General features: G+C 38.0%; 1 protein-coding gene across 8 annotated transcripts in view; it reads left to right on the plus strand.

The window, feature by feature from the left end:
- ndrg4 (NDRG family member 4) overlaps positions 1-14,167 on the plus strand; it is a 48,188-nt gene that overhangs the window by 27,148 nt on the left and 6,873 nt on the right. For 5 of the 8 annotated variants that reach the window (XM_033967891.2, XM_033967893.2, XM_033967892.2 and 2 more), the window contains 10 exons: positions 727-765; positions 8,515-8,620; positions 10,923-11,043; positions 11,132-11,194; positions 11,407-11,467; positions 11,559-11,645; positions 11,720-11,776; positions 12,125-12,228; positions 12,624-12,674; positions 12,986-13,037. In XM_033967891.2, the coding sequence (XP_033823782.1) occupies positions 727-765; positions 8,515-8,620; positions 10,923-11,043; positions 11,132-11,194; positions 11,407-11,467; positions 11,559-11,645; positions 11,720-11,776; positions 12,125-12,228; positions 12,624-12,674; positions 12,986-13,037 (741 nt within the window). Of the gene's footprint in view, positions 1-723; positions 766-6,161; positions 6,332-8,514; positions 8,621-10,922; positions 11,044-11,131; positions 11,195-11,406; positions 11,468-11,558; positions 11,646-11,719; positions 11,777-12,124; positions 12,229-12,623; positions 12,675-12,985; positions 13,038-14,167 lie in introns of those variants that run through there. The other 3 variants (XM_033967895.2, XM_033967896.2, XM_055222661.1) reach the window with 2 other exon arrangements.

Genomic DNA, 14,167 nt, shown 5'->3' on the forward strand with positions numbered 1-14,167 from the left:
GTGTTTGATCAGCTCTCTTCTATGATAAAATGCAGCAGAGAAAGACAGACAGTAGCATCAACACTGAGCTCTTTCCAATCTTTGTGCCCACATGAACAAGTGCGATGGTCCAGCAGTCCCTCTGAAGGCAGCTGGTCTTCTGCTCTGTGCAGTGTTGCTCTGTGAGACTGGATCACTTTCTCCTCTCAATGCTCTGTTTCTTGATGTGCACGTGACTCTTCTGTGTATTTTTGGTGTAACTAAGGAGGTCTCACTGTGGTGCTGCTGCCCATTAGTCGTGTAAACCATCGCCTCACTGCTGGAGGCACTCAGATTTCCACAGACAGACTTTTTAATGTCACCAATTATTATGAACATTGGTGCAATAGATTATGCGTCTACAAACCATTGAGTAGACTGACAGGTAGTATATCTGTGTTGTGTCCTTGGGCAAGACACTTGACCAATAGTGCCTGTCCATTGACCATATGCAGCTGATTATGATGGGAAAGGAAACTTGTAGAGGTATATTAAATACACTGACACAAATGATCATCCACATACTTTATGTACATACTAGGCCTATATATAACAAGCAGATTTATTGATTCTTGTGGAAGTCTGTGTGTCTTTACCCAGTCTGTGTTTGGGTGTCTTCTGCAGCAGTCGAGGCATTCTGTACCATGTGACATTTATAAGAATATTCCTCTGTATTCTCAGTTTTAATGTAATCCTCTGCCTCAGCAGGAGCCTTGTGAGCAGCTGATGCCACCTGGAGACTGGAAGGTAAGGTTTCACTTTGTTTTGTGTTTACTTCTTGTCCTTTATTAGCTCCATAGACTTCTGTGTAGTAGTAGTGTAATCTCCAGCTCATATGAGGATAATGCTGTGTGTGTGCTGTGGAGGTGTTTTTATTAGCACATTGTGTATCTTTCTAATGTGATATTTTGAAAAGAGGTAATGTATCCTGAAAAGCAATAAACCACCACTTATTACTTTTGTTATGGATCAAATTGTCTACGAAAATTACTTTCGCTAAAGTGTAAATAAAAAAATTCAATTTGTTTTTAACCTCCATTACATTTTTACAGTTCACTGTCCCATTTCTTAAATCTGTGTTAAGCTATCAATCACTACACTGGGTTGCAAAAAAAAACATTTTTGAAAGTTGTCTGTGTTTTTTCAACTGAATGAGGACCATTTAGCACCACTGAATCCAAAAATGATATCCATTTTTCTCAGTCAGGTCAGGTTTTTATGCTAATTTGATTTTGAAAAATCCGCTCTTCTGACTAAATTGATTACAATTTTGTGACATTATCAGTTGATTTTCTTTAATATTTCTCATCCAAAAAATGTTTTAAGAGATAAAAAATAGTTTTCTAACAGAATGTATTAATTAAATGTTACGTTATGTTAATTGATAAAGGTAAGTACATGTAAATTGGAACATTACGTTATCATTGTGCAAAATTCAGGACATGAACTTCTGTTTTTATGAACTCCTTGAATGCTCAGCAGCAGGGATGTCTCTCTTCAGAGTCCAACAGTAATCAGCCATCATGACTGCATCCCAGCGTCCCTGATACCTCGTCTTCATCTCTTTTATGTCCTGATGGAATCTCTCCACCTGCTCATCACTCAGTGATCCCAGATTCTCAGGAAACCTGAACATTTAGCTCCTTTTGGGAAAAAGGATGTGGAGCATCATCATTAAAACCACACTGGAGGAATCTTTGTCACTGATGTCAGGAACTTCTACAAAGACAGGTACTGGAATTTCATCACAGTGAGCTACAGGACGACGTGCTGATTCACGGTCAGGATACTTGAGGCTGCTTCGGTTCTTTCTGTTGATCCCAGTCACATCAATAGCCCAGAAGTAGCTATTGATGTCGGCTCCCTCCAAACCATGGGAATTCCAAACTTCAGACAACTCTTCTTGCCTTTAGTCCACTGACACAGATACTCGGTGCATGACTTGCATGCCATGTGTGGCGCCCAAGCTTCATCTTGGTCACCAAGTTTAATACCAAAATAAGCATGGTAAGCACGCTTTATGAAACTTGTGACTTGATTCCTGTTAGGAACATTGGTGTATTCACCGCAGATGTAGCAGAATATGTCAGTCTTATTTTTGCAAGATCTTCTAGTCGAAGCCATTTCATTCACTTGTAATATAAAAAAACAATTAGTCATAAGTTGGCACATGCAAAATCTTCAGAATTTGTTTATAGCGAGAAATATAACAGAATTTTGCATCATATGATGTGAAAATACTCATACATGTAAACAAAATCGTCCAAAAACAAATATGTAGCTTAGTTCAGAACGCTGACCTGATTGAGCAAAACCAATGTGATTTTTGGATTCAGCACATCAAAATGATCCTAAATCAGCTAAAAAATCGTAGACAATAAATTTAGTGTTGACCAGTATCATCCCAGAGTCAGTCATCATGGTGTGACTGAATCTACTTTTTTTTTTGCTTTTAGACTTATCTTACCTTCGACACGGTGGATCACAGGATCCTGTTAGTTTCGATCTTTTCTGTCAGACTGGAGTTTTTCTGCCAACCTAGGACAGTACTCTTCCTCTGTGTGTCTCTATGGTGTGCCCCAGGGTTTTACACCACCGGCCCTCTTCACGCTGTACATGCTTCCCCTGAGTGATGTTTTTAGAAAGCACAATGTCACATTTCATTATTTTGAAGATGACATTCAAATATATGTGCCAGTGACCGCCAGTGACACAATCAAAGGTCTGCAGGACTGTCTCAGGGATGTGCTGACTTAACTGAGCACAAACTTCCTAAACTTAAATTAAAATAAAACTGAGATTGTGGTGTTTGGCCAAACTAACCCACTACTTGGGCATGACAGTGTGATTGGTCCTCTGTCCTCTTACTGTTGCCCTGCAGTGAGTAATCTTGGGGTGATTGTGGACTCTATGTTCAAACTGGAAAAGCACATTAGCTCTGTCATAAAGTCCAGCTTTTTTCAGTTGAGGCTAAAGTAAAGCCTTAAACTACCACAGACGGATTTTGAAAATGCAATCCACATATTTGTAACTTCTCGTCTGGATTATTGTAATAGTTTGTATGTTGGGCTGGACCAGGGCTCCCTGCAGTGCTCACAGAATGTTCAGAACACTACAGCTCGTCTGCTCACAAAAACTAAAAGATGAGACCATATCACACCTGTGCTGTGCAACCTGCACAGGCTTCCCATGTCATATCGCGGGCAGTTTAAAATGTTATTGATTGTGTTTAACTGTCTGAACTCTGTGGCTCCACTTTATTTGAAGGAGTTACAGGAGCCCTAAACTCCACCCAGAGCCCTGAGGTCAGCAGACCAGCTCCTGGCTGTGCCCAAAGCCAGGCTCAAAACCAAAGGTGACAGAGCCTTTTCTGTGGCAGCAACAAGACTGTGAAACAGCGCCCTCTGCCTGTCAGATCCTCGCAGTCTTTTAACACAGTTAAAAACTAGACTGAAAACCCACCTCTTCTTCCTGGCATTTAACACTAACTAACTTTTTTTATTTTTTTATTTTTTTTTGTAAATTTTTTATGTGAAGCACTTTGAGGAGCTGAATTTGTATTTAAATGTGAGATTTAAATAAAATTGAATTGAACTGAATTGAATAATCAAGTGTGGAGATTAAAGTGTAACTGGAGCAGAAGCTTTTTTGAAACAAAACAGCCTCTGCTCCAATTAGCTTTAACAGTCTTTGAATAAAGACTGTTAAAGCTAATTGAGTAAAATATATTTTGTACAAATTTCAGCTACTAAGAAACAATGTAACATAGTAATGATTACTCAAACATGCTAAATTTTGCTATCAAACTTGTTTGCTACACTTTACAGAATAGTTTTGTCAAATATGACTATTACCACCAGCACTTATACTTTCTAAATTGGTTGTGTCAGATGCTGTTCATAGGCTAATTGGAGGAGCACATGTGCCCATTTCCCTAGGGAATAGATGTGTGAAAGGGATTTCTTGTCAGTGATTATGTGATCATTGTCTGAGGTTTGCTCCTTCCATCACACCTAAATCTCATGGGACAGGCTTCATTCTCTAGAAGTGGACAATTACTGAGAGCCGTAATTGTTATTAGCCAGTGAGTGACTGATTAAAATGTGTAACGTTTATTCAATTAGTAATAATATTAAATCATGTATTGAGGTCAGGCACTGTTTGGATTGATACTAGGGTCATTCCATTCAAAATATTTAGGAACCAATCTTAAAAAGCAATACGAATATGTTGAACTACTGGTATAAAGTAAGTAAAATAACTAAAGCAAGTAAATTCAGCTGTGTTGCTTGTTTTGATGATAGATAATGTTCATTGTCAATATTCATAAACATTTTGCTTTTACTCTAAATAAGAGGTATTGTAGACACTCCAGATTGCAGTTTGTCTTATTTGAAAAGTTACTACGTAACAGGATCAACTTTGACTGAATTATTGCTCTAACCCCATCATAGCATGGTAGATGAGTGGTTTACTTGCTTCATATCACAAACTTGTTTAATCACAAATAAGTCAGTTAACCTAAAACACTATCAGGCTGCATTAAATACAGACAAAACTGCTTCAGGCTCTAACCTGAATCATCAGATCAGACTAGACAAACTTTGTCTTCATTTTTTTTGAAAACAGGTTCTCATTGGAAGCTATTTTAGGCTGCCATGTGATTGTCTCAAGAGCTATTTAACATCATCACTTGACACTGCATCACACAACAATATCTCATGTCAATTTGTTATCTTATGCTTTGATGCACTGCAGTTCACATTGTTATAGATTCTCTTGCAGATGTTTTGGATGATAGATGTTAATATATATTTCATCTGAATCAGACTCCTATAGGCATGTCTGTTATATTGCCCATACTCACCTCACATTGCAGACTGTGTGTTTAAAGATGACCCCATTTTGCTTAGTCAGCCGTTCAGTGCTAATCTACACATAGGAGAAAGTTAGCAGTGAAGGGGCCGCAGCAGCATAGTGGGCTTTAGGTAGTCACTATTGAGTCAACAGGAAGAGAGGATAGAGGCAGGGAAAAAGCTCAAATGTATGAACAAAAGCTTGCTCGCGGTAGAGAAAGAGAGAGAGAGTTCTGCTGTCTGCACACTGGCTCCATCACACTACACTGAGCCTGCACGTACGCTGCCTCCTGCAATTTTCATATATAGACATATGGCAAATACGTGTGTGTGTGTGTATAAATAGATAGATATAGATATAGATATAGATATAGATATAGATATAGATATATACACACATATATAGCTTATCTATCCTTACTCAATACTCATCATGTTCCAAAATGTATATGATTATTTAGTGTATTTATTTTCTATCTAAACTATATATACAATGAAAGAGCCTCCAAACATTGCATTTTGAATGGCTTTCTAATGTGCTCCTCAAGTTTGGTCATTTGTCCCGACTGAACTAGACCAAAAAGTGCATTACAATGTAACTCCCTGTGGTTGATGTAAAAAGCATAGATTTACTGTTATACAAAACACAACTGAGGTATATAACTGAAAAGAGTCAGTACTTTTCTCTAGCCATATTGTCATCAGATTTTTATTTTTATTTTAATAATTTTTTTTAATACAGGTCAACTAAATTTGCTGTTCACTACTATTACTTGGACATATAGCTCCTGAAACATGAAAAAGCAACTGGGGCGGTTATAAAAGCCTGAATATTATAGTGAGTAATAGCCAAAACATTGTTTCAAACTAGATTGATAAGCCCTTTTTGACTCTGTTCTTGCACTATAACTAAGAACATTATTTTAATACAAGAAAAAGTCCTGGTAAAATATAATGTGGGATACGAATGTCATTAGATAAAAAAGATAAAAGTTAGATAATGTTTATTAAGTATAAAGTGGCCTAAAATTACCTGAATAGCTTGTGCTAGTACTGTTTGTTTTTGTGGTAGTAGTGTGGCCTGATTAATTCAGCAGCAGGAGCACAACAAGGTTAGAGTGGTGCTGATGAGAGCTGCTGTCAACTGCCTCTGGACCGACATGGCCATCGTCCAATCAGATACGGGGGAGGCTTCACTGTCAGCCAATGGCATGCCTTGTTTCATTCAGGGGCTGGAGGGAGGGGGGATATGTGTGCCTTGATAAGGAGCAGGCGTGCACAGGAGATAGACAAAGGCTCAATAGCAGCATCCTCTCTGTTCTACCGCGAGTAGTACCCCAGGACCTAGTCGCCTCAAACCGGAGAGAGGCCTGGCTACCACTTGCTGTACATCTGCTCCCAAATCCTCAGCTCCCTTCAGTCCACCTGCCGAAACCATGCCCGAGTGCTGGGATGGGGTGAGTGCTGCTGCCATTGTCTGAGCATGGTGCACTTTTGATGTCAGCTTTTGCATATGTTGCTTATGTAGATGCGTTAATCTGTACTGCTTCTTAGCATTAGGTGTGAGCCAAAATCCATTGAATTTCAGATTGTACAATTAATCAGTTAGGGTTTTGTTCTATTTTTAATACAGGCAGTGCCACTACCCCATGCATTCTATTGTCAGTATGGTATTTTTGGAAACACTGATTTTAATACTTAGAATTTGTAGTATAGTTTAAGATAGGACACTTTTGACAGTGTAGTTGTGTATCTACACCAATGCAATAGCTGAAATATAAAAGAAACATGTTGTTTCTAGAATAACTATCTATTTACACATGCTTTTTTGCGTTGACATGGTGTTTTACCTGGAGTATATTGGTCAGACACGAATAAGGCGCTGTCCAAGTAGGATAGAGGGTCATTGTGCGACTGCCCCACTGACACACTTCAACACTATGGATGCTGAGCAATGCACAGATGCTTACTCCACTGCAGATAAGCAGCACCAGTGTGCATGTGGGCTTGTATCCTGATGGGAACAGGAGGGCTAAACTACGCTGTCATCCATTTTGACTACCTGGTGAACAGATATGCCAAGATGTGCATGCAATAGTATGACGCAGATGCAATTTTCAGATTGAACTTGATTTGCGATCACCCATTAGAGAAGAGGATCTGAGAATGTGTGAATTAGCATGCTTTAGGTTCATTATTGCACTTCTGAAGATCATTGCTTTACAAATAGTGTCCAAAGCCTTTGTAACTGGCTCAGATTGTCAGGCTGATTGGACTGATATTGGAGCAGAAATACCAGATTACCAGTGGATTAACTCATTGCTTTGGTGCGTTGTGTCTTTGTTTGCAGTGAGTGGGGGTTTGTGCACTTGGCAGTGGCTGATTCTATTATAAGCCTATGGTAATGGTATAGTGTTACACTGATAAGATGCTGCAGTGGAGACGAGCAGAACCAGGTGGACCAGAGTTTATCTCATTTGCTGCATGCTTAACATGTCATATTGTGATTGTTTTTATATATGAGTGAATCACAGCTGTTTCTTTGCATCAGTAAACAAATGCATATTTAATGTAAGGTATTTAATGAAGGTGCAAATACTTTATTTTATTTCAGTGACAAATATCAATTACTTGGTACTTTTTCAAACAGTAATGAGAATGCAAAATATTTTCAGTTCAATTATTCATTAAAACTGAAAGATCTATGAAGCATTGTAAAAAGGTCAACAAAACAAATCAATGGCATGTGTTTCAATGAAAATGAACATGTGCATCTATGGGATTTGTCTATTTGCTTTTAGAGCTATAGACTGTCTGTCAGCATTAATCATGTCAACAAAGGCTCCGGAGCATGTTTTAATCCCAGCGCTCTCCAGCACTCACACACACCTCCATTTTGAGTGCAGCTTTGGCCACAGTGTGCTGACAAAATGTGGGTCAGCAGTAAACACACTGTACTATATAAAAAGGCAGGGATTTGTCTTTCTATTTGCTATATGGAGAGGTTTATTTACAGAAAGCAGCTTTCATCTCCCTGTACAGATTAAGATGACATTTTCACAGGAAAGGTTTTGTATACATTAGGTGTTTGTTGAGATTTATTGGGAATTGGAGAATGCAGAAATTATCAAATTATATTTCATTATTCATTGGTTATACTTCAATGAACTGGGTCTTGGTTTTAACTTCCCTAGTTACATAAAGTGTTTTTTGTTTTTATTTGTTTATTTGTTTTAATATATAGGGATAGGGAGAAGAACACAGTAAAAATATTTAGTTGCTATTAGTTGCTATTTAGGACACTAGTCCTGTGACCTAAAACAACATGTAATACATTTATAAATTGACTTGTTAAAGGCCTGAGGCCTTTGCAATGTGAAATCAATGTGCTTATTCAAATACTCATTGTTTACCATTACATTTAGAGTACACCCATGACATTTTGTAATAAGATGTCATTATACCGCCTACTCACATCTGTTTACCTCAAATCATCTTCATAAATACTTGTGGCCACCTTTTGTGTGCGCAGCGGGGGGACCATTGGTGTCATGGGAGAGTTCTGGTTCATTTACTGTTACAAAACACTGTGCGACATTGTCCCCAGTGAGTTAAAGGGAGTGTTTGTTTTATATTACAGGAACATGATGTGGAGACCCCTTATGGGATGCTGCATGTGGTTATCCGTGGGGCGCCCAAAGGGAACAAGCCTGCCATCCTCACCTACCACGATGTGGGACTGAACCGTGAGTTTGAGGCGCCTGTGACACATGTGTCTGTGCAAGGTGTTTTGTGTTTTTACCAGAGGCGATAATGAGCACTGCATCATCTACTGCCTTATTCGCAACTAAAACAGGAGGCCATGTCACCCATGTGGAACTGTTAATTAAAATGAACACACACAACTTCACTTGAACTCTTTTCCACAGTATCTCCAACCACCGAGTGTGAAACAGGTGTGTGTGGTTATGCAACAGACCTCAAAATAGACCAGCACACAAAAGTTCTTAAGTGATTAAACATGTTTATAAAGTCGATTGTTGCTTGCTTGAAAACATATATACGCATATCCATTTACACTAATGTATGAATGAGTCTGTGTTTGCGGGAGGGTCTGCGGGACAACAGACAGAAATTGTCCCAGGGGGCTACAATCCAGTGTGAGAGTAGGGGTACATTACTGTGTCAAATTTAGTGCCTAAAATAGAATAGACAGAGTTAAGGGGTCTGTGATGTAGTGAAAATGTAGGTCAGAAAAACATCCCAGCCGTGCGCATGAAGGAGGGAGGGGCCACTGCAGCGCTGCATCAACATGGACCAGAGCATGCACTACAGTATGTGCATCAGATTTGAAACACTATAAGCCTTTCAAAATAATAAGTAATAGCAGAAGGCAGACTAGGTAATCCATCTGTTGACATAGTTATTGTTTGAAGTTGTTACAGTAGAATGAGAATATTGTTGTTTTTCTATGCAATCACTACAGACAAGCAAAAAACAATTCATACCTATTTGTGTTTAATTTGTTTAATATGTTTGTTTTGTTTCTAGGGTTCTATATGGGGATAATGCTGTACTTGCTGCAGCTGTAAAAGAGCATCATATTAAGAAGATTATTAGTATGCTAGACCAGTCACCAAGCCATTTCACTGTAGCTTGCAGACAACCTTAGGAAGTAAAGAGACTAGGCTAGACAAGGCAAGTTTATTTGTATAGCACAATTCATACACACAGTAATTCAAAGTGCTTTACAGAATAAGAAAGGCAATCAAATGACAATACTAACAAATAAAAACATAAATAATCATCATAAAATTAACTTTAAAAGAGAAGATAATAAGATGATTCATGCATAGTAGAGCTTGTGAATGATATAGTCTGTGAACAGTCATTTCATTCTTAAATAAAAGTGTGATGAGGGAAGCAGTCAAAGTGTGTAAAGTGTGGCAGAAGAGAAAAGAGGTCAGTGAGCCTCATGTAGGGAGAGGCTTAGGGATGAGTCAGCGTTAACCCAGGAAAAAGTGGGCTGCTTTTGACAGTTAGGTTATTTTAAGATGAAGCTGTGACTTTGATAATTAAACAGATTAAACAGGTACTATGTAATATTCAACGCAAACACAGGCTATACATACTTACCACAGAACCACATTCATTTCAATGTGATGTTCGCCATTAGTAATACCAAAAAGGAATTAGATTGTTTGAGTATGTTCTATATACTATAACTAAAACTGTGACTCCTAAACTAATGTGACTCGGGTATTTTGGTTATGAAGCTGTTACATACTTACTCCTCATCTCTAACCCAGTTGTCATGGCAATTGTTCCGTTAAATTAGCACTGTGGGCTTGACCCTGAGGATGAAAACATAGCGGCTGCACGGTCTGGCCCAAGCAGCACACATGAGTGAAAGTAGGCCAGGGCAGCAGCAGTAGCAGTGAGAGCACGGACGTCCTTTATACATGAAGATCTAGTTCAGCTCCATAAAGTGGTGCTGAAAACAATCTGCCTTCCAAATGAAAACAGACTGCACTTACTCAGTTTCATATTCATATTTGGATTTTTTATTAGATTATGTTTGTTTCATAAAGCACTAGAGGACTATTATATCTGCACTTCAGTAGATAAAGCATATTATTATTTGTCAGAGTAAGTAGAAGATTTTTACATTTATGTTTTGGAACATGTAATATCATGTCATAACAATACATTTGTATGATTTTTGAATTTATATAACTAAAAGAACATTGATTGTCCAAAGGTTAACCATCTGTAGTAGTATTTTTCCTGTATTACTAAGAGGCAGCATGTGTTCAGTGGTATACAAACTCGTGTTAATCTTTTGTTGGCCCGGAGTCAGATGCACAGATGGTTTCTCTTCCTGTCACTCTGAGGTTCACTGAATGTCAGCGGACCTGTCCACCCTCATTTTCTTTCTCTCTTTATCTCTCCCCATGTCTCTGTCTTTCTCTTATTCTCTCTCTCTTTTGCTCCTCTCACCTGAGCCGCTCTCTGTCTGAAATTCCTTCATTATTCTGTGTCCCGCAGACAAACTGTGCTTCAATGCCTTCTTCAACAATGAGGACATGCAGGAGATCACCAAGCACTTTGTGGTGTGCCACGTCGATGCCCCCGGACAGCAGGTCGGAGCATCCCAGTTTCCACAGGGGTAACACATTCAATCTAATAACCATATATACTTACATATTACAATGCCTCATTGGTCAGCAAATATATATGATTCTGCCTTTCCACAGGTACCAGTATCCCACCATGGAGCAACTGGCTGGGATGCTGCCCACTATAGTCCAGCACTTTGGGTGAGTGCTTTTCACATTTAAATTAACAAGGCAAATGTTTAACATATTAAAAATATAACAACGCTGTTTTTAATCTTCTAACGTAATGTACTGTATCTCCACATCAAACTAGTAATGTTCAATACAACATCTCACCACTTCATTTAATAACCTTCAAAATACACTTTTTAGACGTAACTTACTACTGTTCTTTTTTTCATATATTTGACCAGATTTAAAAGCATTGTGGGGATTGGAGTTGGTGCTGGAGCCTACGTCCTGGCCAAGTTTGCTGTAAGTGATTAATGATCTACCTACCAGTAATTTTTATCAAACTTACTTTTTTTTATATGAATTATATAGAAATTATTCAAAATTTTTTCAGCTGATCTTCCCTGATCTGGTCGAGGGGTTGGTTCTGCTCAACATTGACCCTAATGGCAAAGGCTGGATCGACTGGGCTGCCTCCAAAGTAAATTTTGTCATTGAAGTATCTGTTAACTTTTTTTGTTGCTTTTCTAATGACTCCCTCTTCTTCTCTTCCAGCTGTCCGGTCTGACCAGCTCACTGCCCGACACAGTGCTGCCACATCTGTTCAGCCAGGTACACATGGTCACATTGGCTCTCGAAATTTGAGTGGCTGCTATTATCAAATCAAGAGGGCTACAATAATTAAGATGATATAATGTCCTTTGCAAAGGACAAAATATCTTGTTATAGAAGATAGGATCTAATGGGATTCTTGTATTAATTTATCAGTTCATATTTAAATCTTTTCTCAAATGTAAATGCTCCTGGAGTTGTTTACAACGTGAACTTTGAACAGAATCCTATATATCGCAAACCTAATTGCAATTGCAATTGAAAAACGTAAATTAAATTCTTTTCCCAAGATCGTGGAGCCCTTTATTATGTGGGACAAAGAGACTAACTTCATATTATATGTTGCAGGAGGAACTTGTGAGCAACACAGAGCTGGTGCAGAGCTACAGACAACAAATCAACAACAACATTAACCAGTTCAACCTGCACCTCTTCTGGAACATGTACAACAGGTGAAGCAATTTATTATTATTATTATTATTATTATTATTATTATTATTATTATTATTATTATTATTATTATTATTGTTATTGTTATTGTTATTGTTATTGTTATTGTATTATTATTATTATACATGATTAATTATATTGATTTCCAGAAACATCCTCAAAACATTCTTAAGAAAATAAAATTTACTACCAAGGACATTTTATTTTCAAAAATGATTGTACCTTTTAATCGGAAATCATTCCAATTATCGCCCTGGTAACTTCTTGCGTACCTGGTTGGTACATCATTGCAGTGTATGTAGCTGACCATCATTGTGGGGCTAAAATGTTAATAGTAGAAAACTTAAGCTATATTTGTAATACTAACTAACCATCTAATTTAATGCTTTGATTGCAGCCGGAGGGACCTGGACATGAATCGTAGTGCTCTCAATGCCAAGACTCTTAAGTAAGTCGGAACATACTGAACTGTTTTATGACCAGATACATTTTATTTGCCAAAATGAGCTCTAGGCTTATACGAGTAAATGACAATGACTTAATGATTTCTCACTTTGAATAAAATCATTTAATTTTTCATTTAATTTTGAGCAAATTCAAATTTTTCATGAGTTATTTTATAAAGCCTGGCATTTTTCAAGGAGTAAAGAAGTAAATGTTATGGTTGATAATATATTTTTAGAAATCCATTAGCAAAATACATTTCCTAGTTGGGTGCAGTGAAAGTGACTATAAGCTGAGTCTACTGCTGTGTCGTAGGTGTCCGGTGATGCTGGTCGTGGGAGATAATGCTCCTGCTGAGGAAGGAGTGGTGAGAATACTTTGTTCTTGTCTGTGTTTTTTACTTGACCCAGTTTGTTTTTTTGTATTACATCAGCCCAAAATAGCCTCACCCTCCCTCCTGCTTCATTCTGCTCATCCTCTATGTGCATCCTCATTATGTTGGCATGCCCTTACGCTTAGTGCCAGTTTGAAGCTTGATCAAACAGAAAAGAACAAATTTGTATGTTTATGTAGTATTATAAAGACACTTTTTCATAGTAATTTATTTATTTTTGGTTGGCTTTTGTCATTTGGTCCGAATTATCAACATGATTTTCACATCTTTTTTCAGACAAGGCAGTAATATCAATTTCTTAAATATTACACTTAGGCTAATTCTAATCATATTTATGTGATTAGAACTCGTCTAAAGAAAACCAAAAGAAAAAAACAAATGGGTCAGGCAGCAGAGATAATATTTGTTGTAGACTTTGCTGACCCTATGGCCCCTGTCCTCCAGCCTTTCCATCCATCTGTCTGTCTGTTTGTCTGTCTATGCGTGTGGGTCCAGATGGCCTTGTTCTGTTCTGTCTCTGGGGTTTCCTGTTAAAAGTGTCCCAGATATGTACGCTTCTGCACCATTTCATCTTGTCGCATGTATGACACTAAATCAAATCACTGCTGTGGTAGGACCGCAGGGAGATAGAGGGAAGCAGGAGGGGGCTCTGAACCAGGACGGCCTAGGAGCAGTGTAACTCTTCCAAATGTGGCAGAGGAAGTGCAGGCTGTAAACAAAAGTAGTTCTATTGGAAGAGACAGATGGAGGTCACGTAGATAATTCATGGCCCAATGTGAGTAAGCCCACTGCAGTGCCGTTTAGTGAGTTAGTGCTCCACTTTAGATGCTAAACAGAATCACCCATCACCCAACTTGTTTACTGACCGTACAAAATTAGGAATATATAAATTGTATATATCAACTTGATGTTTCAGTTTTTGAGCAATATGAGATAAAAAGAGGCCCTCCAATCAACAGTGGAATATTAATTATATTGGTTTATGTTCTAAAACCATTTTGTAATTATCACACAATATCAAAACTTAACACAATATCGAAAGTGAACTTTTTTCTTGAGATCATGTGCATTTAAATGTTTCAGATTTACTGTCATGGTCTATT

Source organism: Periophthalmus magnuspinnatus, chromosome 6, assembly GCF_009829125.3.
Source record: "Periophthalmus magnuspinnatus isolate fPerMag1 chromosome 6, fPerMag1.2.pri, whole genome shotgun sequence".
Lineage (NCBI taxonomy): Eukaryota > Metazoa > Chordata > Actinopteri > Gobiiformes > Gobiidae > Periophthalmus > Periophthalmus magnuspinnatus.